Source organism: Ctenopharyngodon idella, chromosome 7, assembly GCF_019924925.1.
Source record: "Ctenopharyngodon idella isolate HZGC_01 chromosome 7, HZGC01, whole genome shotgun sequence".
Lineage (NCBI taxonomy): Eukaryota > Metazoa > Chordata > Actinopteri > Cypriniformes > Xenocyprididae > Ctenopharyngodon > Ctenopharyngodon idella.
In genome coordinates, this window is record NC_067226.1 from 30,619,425 (window position 1) to 30,645,405 (window position 25,981).

General features: G+C 35.7%; 1 protein-coding gene across 3 annotated transcripts in view; it reads right to left on the minus strand.

Annotated features, from left to right (window-relative positions):
* Positions 1–25,981, minus strand: part of lrrk1 (leucine-rich repeat kinase 1) — a 104,504-nt gene that overhangs the window by 55,536 nt on the left and 22,987 nt on the right. For all 3 annotated transcript variants that reach the window (XM_051901537.1, XM_051901539.1, XM_051901538.1), the window contains 16 exons: positions 25,526–25,674; positions 24,687–24,913; positions 22,290–22,417; positions 21,538–21,701; positions 20,688–20,825; positions 18,483–18,595; positions 17,932–18,002; positions 16,625–16,754; positions 14,434–14,546; positions 9,599–9,816; positions 7,375–7,539; positions 6,308–6,480; positions 6,098–6,218; positions 5,762–5,921; positions 3,399–3,675; positions 928–1,099 (listed from right to left, as the gene is read on the minus strand). In XM_051901537.1, the coding sequence (XP_051757497.1) occupies positions 928–1,099; positions 3,399–3,675; positions 5,762–5,921; positions 6,098–6,218; positions 6,308–6,480; positions 7,375–7,539; positions 9,599–9,816; positions 14,434–14,546; positions 16,625–16,754; positions 17,932–18,002; positions 18,483–18,595; positions 20,688–20,825; positions 21,538–21,701; positions 22,290–22,417; positions 24,687–24,913; positions 25,526–25,674 (2,519 nt within the window). The remainder of the gene's footprint in view (positions 1–927; positions 1,100–3,398; positions 3,676–5,761; positions 5,922–6,097; positions 6,219–6,307; positions 6,481–7,374; positions 7,540–9,598; positions 9,817–14,433; positions 14,547–16,624; positions 16,755–17,931; positions 18,003–18,482; positions 18,596–20,687; positions 20,826–21,537; positions 21,702–22,289; positions 22,418–24,686; positions 24,914–25,525; positions 25,675–25,981) is intronic.

Sequence of the window (25,981 nt, forward strand, 5' to 3'; positions counted from 1 at the left end):
ATTGTCAAATTCACTGATGCATTACTAGGGCTGCACGATAAATTGAAATAAAATAGAAACTGCAATATTACTTATCAAATTGCAAAGGCTTTGATTTAATAAATAAATAAATATATGCGCTGTGTGTTTCAGCATGAAGCACAGCACTGTGTTCTTTTACACGCAAGAAACTCAGAATCTCATTGCGACTGATCATAGTAAATGCTGCACCACACATTTGGGTCTCTTTTAATGTTCATCACATCATGCGCAACCATCTTCTCAAACTTGTAATAAGAAGTGCTTATAAATCGGCTATTATCAACAAAAGAGAAGCTTTAAAGTCAGCATGAAATCAAAATTGACAAATCTTGTTTTTTATGGAATATTGTGGTATTTCTTATAAATGATTTGTCTGTGCACGTCTTTTTTCTTTTTAAATTCATGTGCCCTCACAGTCATTATTCAAAATAACTTCCCCTTCCTCTTGCAGCAACATCTATTCTCCAATGATGATGTTTACTGGTGCGAGGGCGGGACAACCTGTCACTCACATGAGATTCACCAATATCAAACCACAACCAACGAATCTCTTCTCCACAGACAAAATCAAGTCCCGCCCTACATTATTTTTTTTAGTTCCATAAGACATTTCTCTTGGATAATTAATAATCTCTTGGATTATTATTCATAACATTATCATTATTGTTGTTATTATTATTATATATTCATATTGATATATAAATCACCAATTTTTTTCCAAAAATTTTAGCAAAATTGGTACCTGAAATATTGAAAGCCCCAGTGTGCCAAGCGTCTTGCCATGCATTTTCAGAGGCTGCCGTAAACTCCCAGCCAGAAGCATTGTCAGCGTGTGCCTTCTAATTCTGTGTTTGCAATGACTGCAATTATGGCTTTTATTGGTCAGTTAAGTTGTCATGTGTTTACCTGTATGTCCATCTGGTTTAAACTGATTAGCATTCTGGCTATAAAGCGCTCCCAAAATCCTGCAGGTACGAAGCTCATCTTAAAATGCCGCTGGATGTTGTTGTTGCTCTGGTGCCGAAAGCCGTGGATGTCCAGAGCAGGTTTGGGTGGCAAAAGGTGTGGCAGCAGATAACTATGAAGAGAAGATGACACTTGTGGGACATAATTAGGTTTGAAACACTGCACGCTTGAAATGCATAATATATAATAACTCGTAATTTACTTCCTAGATCGATGGGGTGAGAATAGGGTGTGAACATTCATCACACAGAAATGACAGCCAATAAAACTTTACGCATTACCCGCCTGCAGATAAAATAAAAATAATAAATAAATAAAAAATAATTAACTCAATAAATAAAACTCAAACATTAAAAATAGATTGAAGTTACGAAGAGCAGAAAGCTATTGTTTTTACCTATTAAAAAAATATTACTTAGGCCTACCTTCTCTAAAACTTTTATCGAATGAAGTAGCTTTAATCGGGCAAGAGACCTGATCTGGAAAAAGCAACTCTAATCACAGCACTGATCTACTTGTTGAATTTCAGTTCTGGGTCAAACAACTCCTAGATTACTTATTTGGACATGTCAATAGGCTAACCATGGACCTAAATATGTAACAATATCTGAGCATCCTCTGACAGGCCCGAAGATCACCATCTCTGTTTTTCCTTGGTTTAACTGACCCAAATTGCGAGCCATCCAGGTCTTAAGCTCATCCAAACATGCCAAAAGTGAGTTAGAAACACAATTCTCTCCTGATTTAAAATGGTAAATTAAATTAAATATTAAAATGGTAGGACATGCCATGTTTAAAAAAAAAAAAAAAAAATCAGGCCCAGAGGCAGCATATATAAAGAAAATTAAATCGGGCCAATAACAGAACCCTGGGGAACCCCACAGGTAATAGGTGCTGTTGATGAAACAAAGTCACCAAACTTCTCTGAAAATGATCTGTTCGCAAGATAAGAATTGAACCACTTTAAAACCGCCCCATGGATCCCAACCACATGAGATTCACAGGGTCTATTGTATCAATTACTGCACTCAAGTCAAATAAAATCCGGGCTGCCGAATTACCTGAATCTCTGATTATACAAAGATCATTTACAACACTTAAAAGTGCAGACTCTGTGCTGTGAGCCACCCTAAAACCTGATTGAAATTTATCTAGGGCCTCATTCTTTCCTAAAATGACATTAACTGTGACAGAACTACATTTTCTAAAACCTTTGATATACAAGGTCGTTTTGAGATTGGCCGATAATTTCTCAATTCTAGTGGGTCTAAGTTAAGCTTTTTAAGAAGCGGCTGAACAACCGCTTACTTAAAGCCCATGGGAACAACACCATTATGGAGACTGCTATTAATGGCTTTTTAAGGCTTTGAAGTGGGCTTCAAACGAATAATGTCATCCTTAACGTGTCGATGATACCTGCCTAATGTCCAAAACATTTCACGTTTCTAATGAGGGAGTCAAACCAGAACATATAGCTGGATTAAGTAATCTATTAATTGTTGAAAAGAGGGGGCATTACATTTATGTGCAATAACATTAAAAATACTTATTCTTTAATACTGCTTGTTCTCACAGCAGCCTGATACTCAAAAAAGCGTTGCCTCATAATTTGAAGAGAAACCTGTAACTTATCCTTCCTCCAATTCTGTTCTGCCTTCATGCATTCCCGCCTGACGGAGCCATTAATTAAATTTAAGTTTTTACCTATTAAAAAATATTATTACCGTATAATAAAACATATATAATTTTCAGCATCACTGCATGTTATGCATTACCCATCAACATCTGAAGGAATTCAACTCAATACTTCATAGATAAAAAATAGGCAGCGGCTAGCAATTAGATGCTATTTACACTAAGTGAAAATATCAATATATTCTATTTACACTAAGTGACAATAGCAGCATTTTCTTAGCGATATGCTATTTACACTAGGTGAAAATAGCGATAGATTCTATTTACACCATGTAAAAATATCAGTTCTTTACAATAAGAATAAACAGTAATTAGATGCTATCTATACTTTATATTGGCAGATACTATTTGCACCTCAGTATTTTTGTACATTAACAGGATGCAATAATATCAGAGTGTAAATGATTATATTTATTAAAATTATTAAATGGATGCTCCCTTATTGGGAGAATAAAAACCCTCCCTACACCTTCCCCTAAGCCTACCCAATAAACACTTTTAATATTATTAAACACTCGTTCGCAGTTTATTTCCACTTTTAGAACATTATTTTAAATTTTACTGAAAATTAACGTGAGCTCGGCAAAAGGAGGATTCGAACCCAAGTCGATCGTGTTAAAAGCCAGGTTTGCGAGCCTTACTACTGCCAACGAGGGACGCTATTTGCACTTAATGTAAAAATATGCGGAAGCTACGAAAAAAGCCATTGTTTTTACCTGTTGCTGGCCACTGGTAGAGCAATCTCAAACTTGGCCAGGAACTGGAAGTACTGTTCTTCCGTTTGTTGGGTGAATCCGGTTCCTACCAGCAGCATGCGGAGGTCCTCCGCCTTGATGACTCCATTGCAGGCCACGGAGCGCGAGTCCCTCAGGTTGACGATGCGTTCCAAACACTCGGACAGCCACACGGCATCCAGGAAGTACAGTTTACACAGGCCGTGACTCGTGTCAGAGAAATGCAGTATGGTGCCGGTCTCGATAAGGAAATTGATCGCTGTGTGATTCAGAAAAGATGTTGCTATGACAGATGTAATGTAGCCATATTCTTCTCATTTAATCCCATTTCACTTGGAAATGCATTAGATTACAGCAATCATATGGGTTGCAAGGAGTTCACATCTATTTTAAACTTTAATGCGAGGAACTGTGAATGAAATAAACCAGGGATGAACAGATTTACAAAATTATCAATAATTACTTCACTAATATGAAGGGCCATTTTTTAGAAATTTTTCTAGAATTCTACATGCTTTGAAATTTAAAACATTAAAACATTGTAACATGCAGCACAAAAAACGATATGCTGCTTAGTAAATTTTAAAAACTTCACAGAAAAAAAAAAAGAATGTTTGAATTAAAAAAAAAAGAAAAAAAAAAGATCTGCTTAATATTAACCTAATGGGGTCGATTAATGAAATAAATAATCAAATGAACTCAATTAAAAATCATACTAGGGCTGCTAGATTATGTCAAAAATCATAATCATGATTATTTTGGTCAATACTGAAATCACAATTATTTAACACGATTATTGGTGGGTGATATGATCAAAGTCTTATTTCATGATGAGTAATTTTAAATATCAGGGAAATTTAACAATATACACTATATTGCCAAAAGATTTGGGACGCCTGCCTTTATGTGCACATGAACTTTAATGACATCCCATTCTTAATCCGTAGGGTTTAATATGGAGTTGGCTCACCCTTTGCAGCTATAAGAGCTTCAACTCTTCTGGGAAGGCTTTCCACAAGGTTTAGGAGTGTGTTTATGGGAATTTTTGACCATTCTTCTAGAAGCGCATTTGTGAGGTCAGGCAGTGATGTTGGATGAGAAGGCCTGGCTCACAGTCTCCGCTCTAATTCATCCCAAAGGTGTTCTCTCGGGTTGAGGTCAGGACTCTGTGCAGGCCAGTCAAGTTCCTCCACACCAAACTTGCTCATCCATGTCTTTATGGACCTTGCTTTGTGTACTGGTGCGCAGTCATGTTGGAACAGGAAGGGGCCATCCCCAAACTGTTCCCACAAAGTTGGGAGCATGAAATTGTCCAAAATGTCTTGGTATGCTGAAGCATTAAGAGTTCCTTTCAGCCCAACCCCTGAAAAACAACCCCACACCATAATCCCCCCTCCACCAAACTTTACACTTGGCACAATGCAGTCAGGCAAGTACCGTTCTCCTGGCAACCGCCAAACCCAGACTCGTCCATCGGATTGCCAGACAGAGAAGCGTGATTCGTCACTCCAGAAAACACGTCTCCACTGCTCTAGGGTCCAGTGACAGCGTGCTTTACACCACTGCATCCGACGCTTTGCATTACACTTGTTGATGTAAGGCTTGGATGCAGCTGCTCAGCCATGGAAACCCATTCCATTAAGCTCTCTACGCACTGTTCTTGAGCTAATCTGAAGGCCACACGAAGTTTGGAGGTCTGTAGCTATGGACTCTGCAGAAAGCTGGCGACTTCTGCGCACTGTGCGCCTCAGCATGCGCTGACCCCGCTCTGTTATTTTACGTGGCCTACCACTTCGTGGCTGAGTTGCTGTTGTTCCCAATTGCTTCCACTTTGTTATGATACCACTAACAGTTGAGCGTGGAATATTTAGTAGTGAGGAAATTTCACAAATGGACACAGGTGGCAACCTATCACGGTACCACGCTTGAATTCACTGAGCTCCTGAGAGCGACCCATTCTTTCACAAATGTTTGTAGAAGCAGTCTGCATGCCTAGGTGCTTGATTTTATACACCTGTGGCCATGGAAGTGATTGGAACACCTGAATTCAATGATTTGGAGGGGTATCCCAATACTTATGGCAATATAGTGTATACTTCAGCAAAAACTAATACTAGGTTAACTAATGTAAGTAAAAGGTCCTCAAAAGAGTTACAGAAGACAATAAATAGTCAGCAATACAATAAGAACAAAGAAACTAATAACAAAAAGCACTGATTACAGTTTTGGTTTTTGAAAATTAACTGTGCCATTCAGATAAGTACTAGCCTGCAACAGAAATTGAATAAAGTAGTCAAATTTTGGATGGATGGATATTTATTTTCATAATTCATATTATGCATTACCTGTCTGCAGATCCTCATAGTCTTTGATATCACCAGCAGGACTCTGATCAATGATCTGCTCCAGTTCTGTGTCCGTCAGGTACTGAACCTCATCAGCTTCGTCTCTCCTCAGACGTTCTGCCTTTATGGCCTCCTGCAAGTTTAGGTAACTTTTGGGGATCTGTATAACAACAAAAAGAGACAAACACACTGAGATATTTCAACTTAAAGAAACTAAGTTATTAAAACTCCTCTTTATGCATTACAGGTAAAATGCAACAGTATGTTTGACTTCAGCTTGTCTTACTGAATAGATGTCAGAGACTAGTGATTTATGCCATCTTAACTAACACTAACCAGTCGTCCCACCAGTTTGTGACAGCTAGCAGGGTTGCTGATGTCCTTCATAGAGCAAGTGACCTGGAACAACAGCCTCTTGAGTACGTCCATGCCTTCTAGTGTCTTACACGACACCTCACTGTCAAACAACCACACATTTATTCAAACAAATTCAAAACAACAATTCCATTAAGAAATGCTAAAGCAAGTTATGATAATAAAACTAACTGTAAGTGTTTCCACGTTATGTCGGGGTAGCCGCTGGCCCGTGCGCCCGACGGGGTTCTGCAAAGTGCCAGGATATACGCCCTGAGCGTGGCGACACGCTCGGTACGAAACTTAGTGTCAATGAGGTCCAAATGCGTGCCAACGACAATGACAGCAGAGTTAGGGGCGCGAGCCTGGAGGACACACACATGAACACCAACACATTAAAACAAGTGCCATTTATGTCCATCAAAAAATTACATTATCAGTAAAAGCTCATGCCATTGTGCTTATAATGAAAGTGTTTGTGTATGTATATGTTATACTAATATTTTTCTAAATTATATATATTTTTTGCTTGTCCCCACACCTGCATTTCTAGCTACTCTTTGCTGTATTAGCAAATATGCACATTCTAAGTATAATATCATTTTGTCTTTGTTCTTTCACTCTGTATAGGCTATATTTAGACTTTAGCATCACACAAGCTTTAAATTGTGAATAGTAATTCATATATTATCATTAATTGTAATTTATTATCATTTAACTATTGCATTAAGAAATAAATACAACTTTATTTAGTTTGCAATGACAAAACTGTTCATTATTATTAAACTATTCCATAAAGAATAGATCAATTCAAAATAAATAAAGAGACAAACTTTATTAATTTAGTTTGTAATGCAACATGCTGTTCATTAATATTTAACTATGTCATAAATAACAGATAAATACTAAATAATTATTTATCATTAAACTATTCCCTAAATAAATACACATTATTCATTTAGTTTGCAGTGTTCATTATTATTAAAATATGACATAACATAACTTATAAACAAATACTAAATAAAAACTAAAAAATGTACTCATTTATTTTGCAATAACACATTAATTTACACCACATTAAATAAAAAAATAAACAAATGCACCAGTTTCATAGAATGACCCAGTGCCTTTAAGCCAATTAAACAATAATTTTGTTCAAATTTATAGAAAGGAGCCCAGTATGGACGCCTCCTGACTAGAGGAAGTGCTCAAACGCTGTCGGATTTTCAAAGTGTCTCTGTTATCTACTCTTTCCTCACCTCGATGTTGAGCAGCCAGGACTGCAGGTTGGCCACGGCTTCCTCTCCCAAAGCCAGATTCCAGATCACCATATACAAAGCCTTATCCGTGAAGAAACACTGGTTTACCGTCGACATTCTGGCTGGGCCGCCAATGTCCCACACGTTGAAGGACACCAAGTCAACCTGTAACCACAGTAGAAACAAAGGCATTACATCGCACTGACACATCGCTCAATATTCTTACTTTTTTTAATCAAGGCATTTTGGGACCAATTATAATGTTCCTGAAGTGAAACAATGGTTATTTTCTCCTGTTATGAAGTCAATTTGAAATAAAATTTGACCCTATTTACTTCACAATTATCTTTCTACTTTCATTTTATAGAAATGCAGTATGAACACTTTGAGGGTGAGTAAATAAATAACATCGCCACGCATCATATTTGCTGAATGAAATCCAATACTTGTTTCTTATTAATTTTGGGGTGCCGATTCCAAAAATAGTGCCTGTTTTGCTCTTGCATGTCACACTTTCTCACAAAAATTGATGTGCATTTCATAGCATTTTTCGACAACCATTTGTAAGGTGAAAAAGTCTTGTATTAGTCCTTCAATTACCAGAAAAACTGCCAAAAAGACATGATTCCTATCTTCCTCTGAGCCAAGTTATAACTATTTGTTCAACCCTTCGCCGATTTTCACATGTATGACATTATTTAATCCTGATTTTAATGTTAGAATTAAGGCTAGTGGCAGAAGAAAAAAAAAAAGGTCCATATGTTTTCTGGGTGTTTTACTACATCCAAACAGTTACAGTAAAACAAAGTCTTTGACATTAAATGGAGTATTTGAACATATTTTTCTGAATCCTTTACAGACTAAGTAGGTAAATGACAGTACATTTTGAATTGTACTTTTTGTCATTAAAACCGAAACTTTCTTTGTCTGATAAGTGCATTAAAGCTGATATATATCAAATTTGAAAAACCTTTATTCTTATTTTGTTAAAATACTGTGTGATGGAAAGTTTTTATTGGTATTTTTAAACTAAGCATCATCAAATTAGTTAATATTAGGCCTTTTTTTGCAAATCAGCAGATTTTTTTATTTTTCAAGATGCAGCCTTATTTTGTGGGGGAAAGTTTCTTTTAAACAGCAAATCTTAAAAAACACAAAAACTCTTGCCTTGAGCCAGCAGTGGAGTAAGTGTTCACAGCTGCTCGAGTTGGGGCAACATCTCTGGGGCTTTATAACATCAGTGTGCTTGTGTATACATTTGCTTCTGTCTATGATATATACGTGTAAGAGGTCATTCTGTGTGTGTTTATAAGAAAATGTCTATATGACATCAGTGTGTGTGTGTGTGTGTGTGTGTGGGTTTTTGTGTGTGTGAGACACTCTCTCGGGTTATATATGTCTGGCTCTGACTCAGGGCTCCTGATGAGAATGGAAACACTGTTAACTCCTGCTAAGAAACCATGTAAGGCCACAAATAGAGCTGGGGGTCAAAGGTCCAGAGCTGCTACTCATTCATAAACCCTGATGTCAAAATGTTGGCATTTTAATGGTTTCGTTTTCTTTTTCCAGACTTGCTATAAAGGTTTTTTTCTGTCTTATTTTTGTCTTGTCATGTTTACAGAGTTAAAGCAAACATAGCTGTTCATTTCCCCAAAGCATTGTGGGAAAAAGACATTTGATGGCACGCCCTGAAAAACAATCAGAGAGACTGGGAATTCAGAAAAAGCTCAAATGAAGTCACACATTGTTTTTAATTCAACATAAGATTACTTCATTTGTCCGAAGTGTGTTTCAGTTACTTTCCTCACCAATGCATAGAAATTCTGAATAAATAGTTTGAATGCTTATGTAGAGATATAGCTAGATGTAGACAGACAGAGAGACTGATAGATGAAATGCTTGGTTAAGACTAATGAGTGTGTGTGTGTGTGTGTGTGTGTTCTTGTATACATGGTTCATGAGGACACAAATGTGTATAATGACATGGGTATTACAACGTAAACATGGTTTATGAGGACACTCCTTGTAAACCAAATGGCTTAAAAAACATACTAAACTGTGTTTTTTTTTTAATTCAAAAAATGCAGACAGTTTTCTGTGATGGGTAGTTTTAGGGGTAGGGTTAGTGTAGGGGGATAGAATATACAGTTTGTAAAGTATAAAAACCATTACATCTATGTAAACCACATATACAAGTGTATGTGTGTAGAGTGAGGGCGCTTACAGAAGTTTTCACTACTCCTACAGGCCGCTCCAGATCCCAGCTGGATGTGTGGATGCTGCAGTCAGTGTTGAGGAAGGCAGAGGCTTTGCCCGTCTGCAGCCCCTCCAGCAGAGCACTCTTACCCTGCCGGGGCGGACCGACCACCATCAGCTTCAGCAGTCTGCAGGGCTCTGCTCCTCGCAGCTCCGCACGCAGGTACGCCAGAACCGCAGCAGGACCTACGACGAGGACAGAGAGAGATGTGCCTCAGTTCAGTGTCTCCTTCACTACACTACTTCATTATTACTTATATTGACATGTTCAATGTTTTTCCATCTTTAATCATGGGCGCAGGAAGTGGGGGTGCTGCAGCACAGACAAATCTGTTGATTTCTGAAACGCAATGAGATGTTAGGATCCACTCACTGCTCAAAACGCCAGAGTTTTTGTTCAGTGCTGAATGCTTTGCATGCTGGCAAATCCTGATTTAAAAAGTTGTGAGATCGCAACAAACTTTCATTGTTTAAGTGATTATAAAGGAAGCGCTCGTTGCGCGCATTCTGCCATGTCAAATCATGCACGCAGCACTGCCTATGCTTGTATTTATGTTTCTGAATGTTGTTGACACTTTAATAATAAATGTTATAATGTATCACTGTTTATGCTGGGACCTGTAGGTTGTGGCTAGGCGACACGTAACTTAAAAGTGGAATGGATGTACTGAAAAAAAAAACGTTTTATACTTTTTTATGTGTTTACAAGCTTAGGCTAATGTATTTCCCATGTGTAGTCAAATGTCCTGGTGTATGGGCTATGCAGTGCTCTCAGCGTTTTTTTTCCCTTTTTTTTCCTCTCAGCAATATGCTTGTTGTTTCCCGGAGTTTTGACACTTTTTATATACTAAATAAATGATAAATGCTTCTTTTTATTACGTATATAAATAGATGCTGTGGGACAGCACCCCCCAACCTAAAACATCTTCCAACGCCCCTGTCTTTAAGTAAATGGTTTAATTCTTAAAGACATACTTCTTTTTTGGAAAACATTTACAGAATTCACTCTCAAATGAACTCTCAAAATCTCAAGCCCCATTCACTCCCATTATAAAGCTTAGAAGAACCTGGATATTTTTTACTATAACTCCAATGCGCTCATCTGAAAAACGATAGTCATATATACCTAGGATGGCTTGAGGGTGAGTAAATCATGGGATAATTTTCATTTTTGAGTGAACTAACAATAAGATGAAATAACAGTGAAAAATACTTTAAAGCATTTATTAATCTTAGTTCATGTTAATTTCGACATTTACTAATACAAAATCAAAAGTTGTATCTTATTATTTAAGGGACTTGTGCTGACATGAACTAACAATGAACAGTTAACAAAGATTAATAAATACTGTAAAAAAAAAAAAATGTATTGCTCATTGTTAGCTAATGGGACCATAGTTTTCATTTGAATTGAACTCCATTTTAACTTTTTTTTTAATTTGATGATCATCAATTTCTTAATTTACTTATCACTTTATTTTAACATTTTATACTTTAAAATATTAAAATAAAGTGTCTGTTAGTAGATGCTATTATCCAAGTGATAACAGCAATAGAAGAACTTTATATTGATTGTTTTTAATTATTCAAACATAAGATTCAGAAACCTGAAAGTAGATGATTTAAATTAAAAATGGACTATTCTATGCAATATTTGTGTGCTTTGAATTTTATCCTTATTATAGTGTTGCATCATGAACTTGCATGCTAATGCCAAACTCTATTGAAATCAATTGACCGTTCGCAAAGACGGGCCCCTTTAGTTACTGTTGCTACGTCCGACAAGCCATGCCGATCTCTTGCCACACATCATGTTCTCACGCTGTGAAAAGTACATCGTGGAGCAAAGAGGACACGGACAACGCGTCGACAGACAAGACAGAACAGGTTACTTTTGATATGAAACAAAGTCTCAGATTTCAAATTTTGTCATTTTTAAAGAAATTTAAACAATAAATACCATTTTGTGGCTCTTTAATGTATCGTGACAGATCTCTGTATCGCCTCAGTTCAAGCGGCTCGTGAACTGATCATCTCTTCCTACTATAGCATCAAATAAACATGAATGAACATCATAAGGAATGTTGTTTCAATTGCGGAAAGACGTCAGTACACACCATTTTTCAAGTTCAAGTCCACCTACATTAATCTGCTAACTCCCCTGACTGCTTTGTTGGACAAAACGGCGGATTTGGTGTTATGATTGGTTAGATCGCCTGTCAATCATCTCCTGGCGAAGGGTCAATTGTGAGCTTCCACTCATGGTGTGATTTTCATTTCAAGAGAATCAGCTTTACGCTGCTGACGTGTTTGTGTGAGCAATGTTTGCTAGGGACACACTACTTCCTCTCAAATCTCTTGAGCCTGATGTTATGACAGCACAAAGCACTAAATATTGCAACAAACGCATCAGCTGTATGATGAATCGACAGCTGGCTGAACAACTCGCAGCTGGATTCACCAATGAAATATTTATCAGACAAATCCTAGATTATAGTCTTCAGAGGCTGAAGTGGAATATCGTTCTCTAATGCAAAAAAAAGAAAAGAAAATAAGTCATGCTCAACATGAAAACAGTTTTGTTTCTTTAAGACAGAATAAGGTTCTTCACCTAATTAGTTTCAGAGATGCATTACACATGCATCTGGCAGATGCTTTTATCAAAAGCACTTTCATTGCATTCCAGATATACATTGCTCTACCGCAGCAACATTAAACTCAAAGTGCAGAAGATGAATAAAGTCATAATTTCCAGAGCATCCATTTAGCAGCAGTGTTTAGTTTTATTTACACTGATGAGCCAAAACATTATGACCAGTCAGAGGTGAAGCGAATATCGTTGATCATCTCCTAACAAGGCCACATAATTAAGGTCTGGGTAGATTAGATGGTAAGCAAACAATCAGTTTTCATAATCAATATGTTGGATGCAGGAGAAATTGGCAGAAATAAAGATCTAAGCAACTTTGACAAGGGCCATAAGTTACCAACAGTGGTCTGAGAGGGCACCCAAGGCTCATCGACGCACGAGGGTTAATGAAGGCTATCCCGCCTGGTCTGAGCCAACAGAAGGTCTACTGTGGCACAAGTCACAAAATTTTAATCTTGAATCCTGAAGTGATGCACCAGAACGCACTGTAGGATCGATGACAGCTGGTGGAGGGAGTGTGATGTTCTGCTGGGAAACCCTGGGTCTGGCCATTCATGTGGATGTCAATTTGACACGTGCCACCTACCCAAACATTGTTGCAGACCAGGTACACCCCTTCATGACAATGGTGTTTCCTGAAGGAAGTGGCCTCTTTTAGCAGGGTAATGCACCTGCCACACTGCACACATTGTTTAGGAATGGTGAGGAGTTCAAGGTGTTGCTCTGGCCACCAAATTCCCAAGATCTCAATCCAGTTGAGCATCTGTGGGATGTAGTGGACCAACAAGTTTGATCTACGGCGGCTCACCTCGCAACCTACAGGACTTGCTGCTAACGTCTTGGTTCCAGATACCACTGGAAACAATCAGGGCTCTTGTAGAGTACATGAATCGGCGGGCCGTGCTGGTTTGGCAGCACGTGGAAGACCAACAGCATAATAGGCAGGTGGTCATAATGTTTTGGATCATTATAGTTTTTATTAAACTCTTTCCCCGCCAAACACGGAATTTTCCATTATTTATGAGAAAACGCTTCCCTGCCAAACACAATATTTTCCAGGTTTTCATTTTTTTACTGTTATACACTCGGGGGTGCTATTTCGCATCTTCTGAATGAGTACAGAATCTCCCGATCGAAAGCACAGACGAGGAAGGCGCAGAAATGACCGATCTCATATGTAAGCACATGCATATGAAAAATAATGCGATCATCAACAATAACAGCTTGAAAACTGCCTAATGTTCCCGTGTGAAATGTCGATCCAGGAAGTGGTGTAGGACTGTGCAATCTTTAGGGGTGTTGATGGAAGCGATCTACTGCATCTATGCTTTGATCATGGTACTGAATATGATCCAGATATAGTGTTTGATAAAAACGTGATTTTCTCAGCTTTTTGCTCAAAATGTCGCTTTTTAATGAAACTTACCTATATTCAATTGTTGTTAAAAAAAGAATGCTTGAAGCTAGAATAAAACAGATTTTTTTTGTTCAAAAGTAGAGGCTCTGTTCTTTATTTTGACTTTATTGCATGTTCAGATATTCATACAACAAAATATTCTGGGGGCCATGAAAATTTAGTGAAAATTATCAAAAACGTTGACGGGGAAAGAGTTAATATTTTGATTTAACTCTTATTTTTATATTTTCTGTTTTTATTTTAAATTTAGCTGATTTTTTAAATAATTTGTTATGTTTTTTAAATATTAGGTTAAATTTATTTGAATTTCAGTTTTAGTTCCATTTCAGTTTTTATTTATTTCCAGTTAGTAATTTGTTTTTTGTGCTTCAACTTAAACTAAAAGAAAAATATAAATGTTGCCTTGGTAAATAACTGGAATAAATAAGCAACTTCAATAAATAAAGATTGTATTTCAGCTTTATTTTAATTAGCAAATATGTTTTAATACTTTTAATTCCTTTATTTATACTAAAATTAAGTCCTGCTTTTCCATAAAAAGCTACATTTGCTGAACCACCCTGAAAAATAGTTTATTCAGACAATTCTGACCGCAAGAAGCTAAATATATGATATTGAAGAGAGTTTTTATTGCTGAATATTGTTGCATGTGTAACTTATATGTAATCTCGACAAGTTTCCCTTCAAATATATACAAGCTGTACTTGAAAGACTGGAAAAGTTGCCAGGGTCATACCATCTTTCCTGACGTCTGCAGGGACGTTGGTGATGTTCATGTCTTCGATGTCCAGCTGCCAGAGGTTGGAGAGCTGCCCGAGCTCAATAGGAAGTTCCTGGATACCTGGATTACTGCAGAGACAGGAAGGATTAAAATCAAGCTACTGAAGTCTAAACAAAACATCATTACATCCTGTGAATTTCTGAAGCAGGAAGGAGAGAAGAATATGTCTTTTTGGTACTGCACATTAGTTTGACTTGGAACTCTTGACTTTCACCCACACTGTGAAAACCCTGAATCACCAACTGTGATTCTTGGGCTTCGTTCCAAAAACTAGTGAGATTCTTTGCCATCTGTGACTAAATTGTAAGGCTCTACAAAGACAGCATCACATAAATAGCACGCCTCCATGAAATACACATGAGACTTGACTTGACTTGCAATTGATTTCAGCAGTTTGGCATTAACATGTTGCTAAGATTACGCCTAGTAAATATAAAACACAGAAATAAATCAGTAAAAAAGTTAATTTTTAATTAAAATATAAACATTTTCTTAAATTAAATGATTGTATTTTTTAATACTTTATTTATAAATCAATATTTCTCTCTATATATCTCTTCTATATTTCCACCATTTTTACTGAGCTTGTCACAATGCATTATGGGATTGTATTTTATCAATTTCATTTTAAATTAAAAAATGAACATGAAAATGTTTATTTGAGATGAGATTATTTTATTATGTGAGAGGAAAGAGCGCTAAACACAGTGTTATTTTAGAATTATTTATATACTAATATAGTATTTATTAATATTTTGAATTAGATTTATTTTATTTAGTTTTTATTTTTAGTTTAGTTTAAGTTTTCGTAATTTTTATGTGCTTTTGTCATTTGAATTTTTTTATATTTTATATATTAGCTTTAATTTATTTTCAGTTTTACTCATTTTAATTACTTTAAAGGTGCAGTATGTAAGAATTCTGTCCGCTAGAGGGCACTAGAGGCCTATTCAAAACAAAGGCGTAGCTTGATGACACCAAGTTTGAGAGCAGAATCTTGGGACATGTGGTCTTCAACTCAACGGACGGTGCAAAAGAATAGGGATAGGACTCGGGAAGAAATCATGTTCATGGATGCGATTATTAACGTTATTGTAGTATGAAGCAGAGCAGGACCGAGTGTTGTGGGAGCTGAATGAGGCCGCTGGAGCGATTGCGCAACACACGCCTCACGAGCAGCGGAACTTTTTTGCCGCCACAGGCGCCGGCGCCGCTTCCGCTTTTCCGGTCATGAGTATGAGGTAATGCAGCTCTGTTTGTCATATTAGATACATTTGAGAGTGTTGAAAATGATGTTATAACGTTACTCTGTGCGTTCACTTGGCGGCTGCTGTGAGACACTGTTACACAGTGCAGTAAGATAGATCGATTTTAGAATATCATATTAAATGCTGGATGGCTTGTGTTGATAAATGGCATGCAATTCATTTTAAAACGTATTGTATCATAGAGAAAATTCTGTATTACTGTTACTAAAAATAAAGCTGCATCTGATTATGCTATGTTAGCTACTTGACAAAATAGTGTTTTTCTCTGAGGCATGGTAAAGCATGGTACTCGCAGAAAATCAAGAAAATTAGATTTAAACAATAAGACTAAACGTGTTGAGCTATATAACAACAATTAGTTTTCTGTCTATAAATATATCAAAACAGTTGTTCCCTTGTCTATTAAAACATGTAATATATTAAAGTGTCTTTGGTGTTTCTGAGGGTAACGCGGGTATGACACAATTGACAGGCGACTCCTCACACGTCCCGGAGCCTTGGTTAAAACTGCAATTTTCTTACGATTTACAAATAGTTGCAAACATTTGGGATATTGTAAGTACTCAAGTGAACAAAATATATAACACTGGCCTAGTAATTTTTGGATATCTTACTGCAAAAATCTTACATATTGCACCTTTAAGTTATATTTTTTCATCTAATATTTATATTTTATTTTATTTCAGCTTATTCAATTCAATTATTACAATTTTTTTTATTATTCAGTTTAGCACCATTACGCAATAATATTTTGACCCTTGAATGCTGCGATCGACCAATCACAATCAAGTATTCCAGTGAGTCGTACAATAAAGTGGAAGAAATGAAGATCTGCACTCCTGCACAAACTACATTTCCCATGATTCCCTGTGACTCACTTGGAAAGATAGAGTTCAGAGAGGTTCTTGAGGGCACATACTGACGGCGGCACACACTCCAGCTGGTTGTCATTCAGGAAAAGAACTTCCAGAGAATCCCGCAAGATTGCAGGAAACTGAATGGGACACACTGCCAAAAGAGAGCCACAGAAGATGAGCACTTCACCGAAACCACATAACGTAGAATTAAAATCCCTGGAGACTAATGGACGATCACGGATGACTGTGGTAGTAACTCTAAAGCTAATTTCTAATATTACTGAGTAATAGAGCTGGGCGGTGAGACCGGAATGCAGGCCTACTATGAGAAACGTGTCCATATTCATACAACTATTAGGACTGCTTTGCATTATAATCTCGCAAAAATACAAAATATCTTTTGTTTTGCATTAATAAACCAACAAAAAAGATAAGTATCCTTAAGTATCTTTCATTTAATTGAATGCATTATCATTAACACAGACATGATTAGACATAGCACATGATTATTTAATATACACTATTATTCTGTTATGATCAACAAAGCTGCATTTATTTAATCAGAAATACTGAAAAATTGAAATACAGTGAAATATTTTTGCAATTTCAAAGAACTCTTTTCTATTGTAATATCTAGTAAAATGTAATTTATTCCTGTGATGGTAAAGCTGAATTTTCAGCATCATTACTCCAGTCTTCAGTGTCATATGATCCTTCAGAAATCATTCTAATATGCTAAATTGCTGCACAAGAAACATTTATTATTATTATGAATGTTAAAAACAGTTGTGTACAACATTTTTTCAGGATTATTTGATGAATAGAAAGTTCAAAAGAACAGCATTTATTTGAAATAGAAATCTTGTTTAACACAAATATATTTACTACAATTTTTGTTCAATTTAATCCGTCCTTCCTTTCAAACAACAACAAAAAAAGGTTAAAAAGTGGTAGTGTAAACAACCATATTGTGATATATTGAAGATTTACATATGATATATGAAGATTTTGGTCATACCGCCAACCCTTATTGTCTAAAAACACTTAAAAATGAACTTAAAATCCAACTTTTGGTTGAAAAAGTAATTTTGGATCAGTTTGAAAGGGTTTTATTTTAGTTTCTGATGCCATTACTAAAACAATCCACACACTTGTCACAGTCTCAACAAAACATTATTACCATGGCGATATTACTCTAGTTCTACTGCCAGGGCAGTTTCTCTGTGGTAAGTTTGGTAAACTCCCTTCAGGGCTGGTAATACCATAATTACAGTGTGAAACTGTACTGTGCCATGGCAACGTAACCACAGTGTTTGAATGTACTGTACCTGGCTCTGGGTCCCGTCTCTGCCACGTAGTGAAGAAGGCCAGTTTCCTGGTTTTGGTCGGCTCTCCAGTCCTAAAATAACATTCAGCACAGCACATTCGATTTCAGATATTCACAATATTTCATTCAAATGTCTGTATAAAACCACAATGACTGTGAATATGTATTAGTGATCTAAAAGGGCTAGAAGAATATTTTTTTCCAACATAATTCTGCTGTGTTCTAAATTATAAGGCAGCATCACACGTATCCTTTGTAGTGAAGGCAATCCCATAATGCATAATGTGCACATAATGTTGATTATTAATATACATATAATTTATTCAATAAAAAAAAAATTGTTACCTATTTTTATGCTTTCACAGCATTAGCATTGTGCAAAAGAGGTTATCATAAAAGGCATAATTATGAACAGCCTTCAGATTGGTGATGTGCCTAAGGATGCATTAAAATGCAGGCTATGTAGGCTCACTAGGTTTTGGAACAGAGCCTTTCTGTGTGTATATGTGTATATACACATACAGTATATGTGTGTGTGTGAGTTTGACCTACTTCCCCAGCTGGTTTCTGGACAGGTCTAGTGTTCGGAGACAAGAGCATTTCCATTTGTTGGGAATGGGCAGAGTAGAGATTTGGTTCCCACACAACTTCAGAGACACAATGGCCTAAAACACACACAGTGATCTTTGTGATGCACACTCCTGGAGGTATAAACATGATGCATCATCGCTGGCCTCGTACTTTAAGCAATAATGTAAGAAATTTTGCAAGTGTGAACTTACTAGCACATATAAAACATTTATCTGTTATGTCAAGTTTTGTATACAGAGGTTAAGAAAACTGGATGCCTACTACCCTTAAATGACTACTAATAAATCTCTGCAAAGTAAAATAAAATTAAAAAAATAAAATAAACATCAAAAAAAGAATAAGAAATATAAAGAAATACAACAAAATAATACAATATATTAATAATAAAAATAAGTAATATTAAAAATTCAAATAAATGAAATCATAAAATGAAAATAAAATAAAATATAAAAACAACAGCAAAATAATAAAATAAAATAAGAATAAAACAGAAAAACACAAACTAAGATAAGAAATTAAAAAAAAATAAAAATCAAGAAATACAACAAAATAATAAAATAAAATAAGAATAAAACAGAAAAACACAAAATAAGAAATAAAAAAAAGAAATACAACAAAATAATAAAAATAATAATAATAATAATAATTAATAATAAAAATAACTAATATTAAAATAAAAACAAAAATAAAAAACGAAATAAAATAATAATGAAATCATAAAATAAAAAACGACAATAAAATGAAAAAAATAAAAAATGTATAAATCTCTCTCTCTCTATATATATATATATATATATATATATATATAAAATAAAAAGAATCAAACAAAATAGGAAAATGTGAATGGTGTAATCCAAAGCAAAGCTTGCCACCACGATGCTAGAGGTTTTTGTTTGAGGTTGCCAGAGCATTGCTATGAAGTTGCTAGGGCATTCTGGGTGGTCTGTCTGTGGTCCAAGTCAAAAGAGCCCACACTCATGTCTCTATGCAAGTCCATGCGATTTTTTTTATTTTTTTTGCCCATTTTTTGTCCATCAAGAGAAAAGAGAAACAGAACACCTCTTCTCAGGCTGCATGATTTGAGGAATCAACAACATCTGTAGCACAAACAATGGGACGAGTTACATGCAGAAGTTAAGTATTTAAGTTTAGGGGTTTGTTCAAATCAGTGAGGCTCACCTTCTCCTAAACATGTTATCTGTATCTAAACACACAGTGTCTGTTTGTTTAAGTGTGATATCCTTATACATTGTCAGTTTTGACTCGTACTTCACTGTGTAATCATCGTCTTTGCTCAGAGACTGCATAAATATTTAGTATTTAAAAGAGCAGAGATTTTAAAGTCAAACTGTTCGAGCATTAAATTGAATTTTAAATCAAGAAACACCTGTTCCCTTATTTCTTATACACTTTCTTAAGCTCTCTAGTTTGCAATCTCTATTTCTCGCTCTGTCGTTGGCTGTGTTGACATCTTGCCAGTTGTGAAACTGACAGTGAAGTTAATAAAAACTCAACAACTATAAAATCCCCGAGCTGTTCTGCCGTACGTTTGGAAACACTTCATGACACACTTGGTGTCTTACAAACTTACTAGTGTAAAAAACTGTTATTATCCCTGCACTTTCTTCCTGATTCATTGGTATCTATCACCATGAAGGAGATACAGAAGGAAATCCCACCATCATTCAGATGTGCTACAAATGACCTTTACTGTGAGAAGAGCGCCACCATGAGGTAAAGACAAAAGAAACTGAGTGCTGTTAGACCAAAGAAACTGGCCATCTCAAATCCAAGAAAACAAACTCTTCCCAAATGAATTAAAGGATCTGAGCAGGATGTTAGAGGGAGAATCTCACGAAACCTGTCAGAAACATGCCTGATGTCCATATTTCACTATATTTCAAAAGCAAGAAATTATAGTTTGCTGACAGAAAAAAAGGGTAGTTTAGTTAAGCACATTTCCCTCAGAAATTCTCAGTACCACAATGCAAAAGCTATGATAAATTAATTAAAATGTAAAAAGATGTATAAGAATTTTATGCTGATTTAGATACAATGTCCAGACAAATGGGGGGGGGGGGGGGGGAATAATGGTTCAAGATGTTCTTCAGTCAAAATGGTGGTCTGGTTCACACTAGTTGAGTTGTTAGCAGGGGTGCTCCTTACCTCCAGCTCAAATATGTAGGAGGGCAGCTCCTTCAGGACGTTCTCAGAGAAGTCCACCTCCCTCAGATGAGTCTTCCAGAAGATGGAGATGGTGTCGGGAAGAACCTCGATCTGGTTGTTTGAAGCTTTGCAGATTTTCTGTGGGGTGAAATTATCCCTGATTATCATCATATTCTAATATTCTAACAAAATGTACCAAGATATTTATTGATGTATCTACTATCTATTAGTACTGCTATCCATCATACCATGGTACATAACTATGGCATTCATTTAACCCAAAATGCAAAACTGTGAAATTCATGCAACATTTTGTTTCCTTTGATTGTAACTGCTGTTAGTTTTCGTAAATACATTTATGTATTTAACTGCATTAAAATGCACATTTTCAGTTCCATATTTATTATTTTATTTTTAATATTTTGGTCGTCTAAAAGAAAATAAAACAAAATAATTAAAAAAATGCTAATAAACAATGATAATATGATAAAATAAATTAAACAAAACAAAAAAAACTAAAATAAAAACAATTAATAATAAAAATGACAATAACCTCATAAAAACAAATACATAAAAACAAAGCAAATAAATAAATCAAATAAAAACAACAAAATTATATAAAATAAAATATAGAACAAAAAAACAACAAAACAATAAAATAAGAAAACATTCAAATAATTAATAAAATAATAAAATAAATAATAATAAAAACACAAATAAAATAAACAGCAAAACAATAAAACAAAATCATACCTTCCTTTAAAAATATGTTGCTAAAAATTTAGGTTCTCGAGCCCTATAGACTGCACTAAACACGTGTGATTATATTGTGTTTGCAGCAGTAACACACCAGAGGACAGGCCCAGGGATCCGGGAAGCTGGTGAGTTTGTTTCTGCTGACATTGAGACAGCTGAGGGCCTTCAGACAGTGCAGTATGGAGGAGGGAAGATCCGTCAGGCTGTTATCGGACACGTCCAGCTCCTGCAGCTTACGCAGGCCGATCCAGTTAGTGCCTGCAGCAGAAAAACGCCTGTTCATACTAATACACATCTGCGATGATAACCCCTTAAAACCATGTAATGCTGAACAACCATTCAGAGTAACTGTATACTTGCTGTTTTCATTACATGAATTAAATAATGTGCAAAATCAAGTGTTTACTACAGAGGCAAAAAAGAGAAAGAATATGTTAGGAAGCTAGTGTCATTCATTGTGAAGGAGCACCTATTCAAGCAAATTGTTCGACATGAATGACATTTTGGTTTTGAGGTTTGAATTAAATGGTAAAATAGTAGATATACTATTAAGTGGAGACTTAAGCCACACTTATCTTAAATGAATTCATGCATTAAAAGCCTGATGAAAGGAAAATAATGTCTGCTAAGGAGCAGGAAATAAACATTTTAATTTCAAGTAAAGTCCCAGTGCAGTAAAGTGATCCTGAATCGAACTCCTGAAACCGCTGTAGGTGAGCGATAAAACAAACAGAGTGTGTGCGATTGAGTAGTTAATGCCATCCTAAAGAATATGTTGTCTATACTGCTAAAGCAAAGATCTGTGCATGTGGCTGAAGCTGATAGGGAGTGTCTTTGTGTGTGTACCATTAGGGATGTTGAAGAGGCTGGTGAGTTTATTCTTGGCTGCAGAAATCCATTTCAACTGGCCGAGATGAAGCAGGCCGACAGGGAGACACTCCAACTCATTGTCACAGAAATTCACATGAGATAATCTACAGAAGACATGGACAAAAGAGGAGTTATTAGCGAGAGAGAAAGATTTTTTTCACATTTCCTGTGCTGAATTTGGGGCAAAACATTTGGATTTAAAATGCTAAAATAGACCTGCTGATTACATTCAACTTACATGAGGCACGTCAACTAAAGAAATTTTTTGTGGCCAACTTTAGTATGTGAACAAGAAAAATCACAAATGAGCTCTTTAATATCTCAATTGTTTCTCCTAGACAGCATTGAGACTGAATGGAGACTTTTGTTTATGTGTCTTGCTTCTCAGATGTTCCTCCAGAGAAAGAGACCACAGTAATCTTACATGTCACAGCTGAAGACCAGCATATGGTTGACCAGATTCACCAGCTAGGTTTTTCTAACTACACTGGTCCACCGACTAAACCAGCACTAGACCAGCATAAAACAGCTCACATTATTCATGCTGGTCAAATCTGGGCTTTTCATCAGGTTTCCTCTAGAGCTTCAGAAGAGATTTCAACAGCGTCTCATACAGTGCTTAGATTTGTCAATATATCAAAGTCAGAGATATAAAACGATTACTATTCTAAAAACTATTATACAACTAGTAAAAATCGTTTTTGTTAATTGAAATAAAGCTGAAATAACAATGAATATTAGATGAAAACTTGAAAAATTTAAACTTAAAAAAATGTTGCCTTGGCAATTAACTGAAATAAGCTGAAGTACTAAAATTACTTAAACTGAAATATAAAAAACAATACAACTAAATAGAAATGTATATATTTTTAAAAAGCCAAAAGTAAGAAAAATGACAAAAGCATATATCAAAATCACTAAAACCTAAATAAAAATCTGAAAACTGAAAAATACAAATAAAAGCTAAATCAAAATATTAATAATATGATAACACTAAGGTTTCATTAGTTAATATTAATTAACTACTTTAGTTAACATGAAGTAAGAATTAACAAAACTTCTATAGCATTTATTAATCTTAGTTAATGTTAATTTCAACATTTACTAATACATTATTATAACCAAATGTTGTATTTGTTAACATTAGTTAATGCACTGTGAACTAACATGAGCAAACAATGTACAGTTGGATTTTTATTAAAGGGTTAGTTCACCCAAAAATGAAAATAATGTCATTAATTACTCACCCTCATGTTGTTTCACACCCGTAAGACCTTCGTTCATCTTCAGAACACAAATTAAGATAGCAAGACAATTAACACTTTCAATGCCCAGAAAGCTACTAAAGACATATTTAAAACAGTTCATGTGACTACAGTGGTTCAACCTTAATGTTATGAAGCGACGAGAATACTTTTTGTGCGCCAAAAAACAAAATAACGACTTTATTCAACAATATCTAATGATGGGCGATTTCAAAACACTGCTTCATGAAGCATCGAAGCTTTACGAATCTTTAGTTTTGAATAAAAACTGCCAAAGTCAAGCGAACTATTGAAATTTCGAAACACGTAATGAAGCCTTGTTTACTGAAATCACATGATGAACCACTGATTCGAAACAAAAGATTCGTAAAGCTTCGAAGCTTCATGAAGCAGTGTTTTGAAATCGCCCATCACTAGATATTGTTGAATAAAGTTGCTTTTTTTTTTTTTGCCGCACAAAAATGATTCTTGTCGCTTCATAACATTAAGTTTGAATCACTGTAGTCACATGAACTGTTTTAAACTGTCTTTAGCTTTCTGGGCACTGAAAAAGGAAATGATCTTGCTGGCTATGCAGGCCTCACTGAGCCATTGGATTTCATCAAAATATCTTAATTTGTGTTCTGAAGATGAACGAAGGTCTTACGGGTGTGGAACGACATAAGGGTGAGAAATTAATGACATTTTTATTTCATTTTTGGGTGAACTAACCCTTTAAGTAACATTAACAAAGATTAGTAAATACAGTAACAAATGTATTGGTCATTGTTATGTTCATGTTAGTTAATACATTAACTAAGGTTAACAAATTAGACCCTATTGTAAAGTTTTACCAATAATATTATATAAATAATACTAAAACAACACTGATATGAACTTTTAGGAGAAACATCTGAGACACAGTTGATACTTCACTTCAAGTTTTCCAATTTGTGATTACTAGATAAGGTTTTTTTTTAGTCGTTTTAAGTGCACTCAGAAAAGTAATTTTACTAGCCAAAAATATTTCAGGTATGAGGATAATGAAACACTAACTAGAATGACTATTCCAGTTCTAAAATGTGTTGATATTCCTGGTTTTTGAGCGGTGTTTGGAAGCCTTACGGACCTGCTGCAGATGATCTCCTGCGATGACGCTGGGGTGGGAAGCTCTCTGAGCTGATTGTGGGAGAGATTGAGCGAGCGCAGGTGTATCAGACCCCAGGGCACCACAGACGGCAGCGAGCACAGACAGTTATGAGACAGATCCAGAACTGTGATCCGAGACGATACGTCCATGAACCAGTCCAGATCCAGCCAGGGTAGCTTCAGTCCTGACCACTCAACTTGTACAGCCTGTGGACGAGGAAAGTGAAACAGATTTTCCTGACACAGAGTTAAAGAAGTGATGATTAAAGAATCCTTGCGAAATCATATCGGGATTGTTCATAATACATTACTACTGTGAATGTTGACAGTACAAAAAATGGTAAATTTAGCAATAATATAATAAAATAAAATAATATAATATAATAAGAAAATGAGTAAAATACAAAATAGAATTAAAAAAAAACACATATATACATAGTACAGGATAATATAATTAAATATAATGCAATTCAATATAGCAATAAAATTAAGAAAAATAAAAAAGTAACACTTTATCCCACTTTAGACATTGAAAGTAACTTTGCAACTACATGTCAACTAACTCTCATTATAGTATAAATAGACTGAATAATATAATTGTATATAATACTAAAATATACACTTTTATACACAGGTAGATAGATAGATAGTGTTTATGCACAGGTATCAAAAGTCTCGTCCAGTGTGTGAGTAATACATTTATAAAGAGGAACTAGCACTGATTGTAAAACTTCTGTAAAACGAAGTCGCAGCATTGCTCATGAGTCCAGCGCTGATCTTAAAATAATTCGGTCAGTCAAGAGTGTGAATCAGTCTCACCTGCAGCAGTCTCCCATCCGCAGGCGTGTCTTTGTCCTGCAGGAGGCGCTGTCTGAGCAGCTGCTTGCTGAAGTCTGCATGATCCATCAGGGTGTACGAGGAGAAACCGGCTCCATTCTGCAGCAGAAAACATGCAACCTCTGTATTTCCTGAGAGGAGAAAACACACTTGAGTTAAACCAGGAAGAACTTTTGCTTTATTTCTCCACACCTCTGTGCTGAAAGAGGAAGTGTGTGTAATGGAGGAAGTGCATATGCGTGTGCTGGATCAAAGCGGGAAACCTGAACACTGTCAAAATTCCCCTGGTTTCACTTTTCAGGCCCAGTGTGCAGTTCATGACCATAAAGTTTGATTAGATTCATTCAGATAGATAGAACGACAGACAGACAGACAGATAGATAGATATTCAAAAAAAATTGGTATATATGTGCATATTTTGCAATAAACTTAAAATAT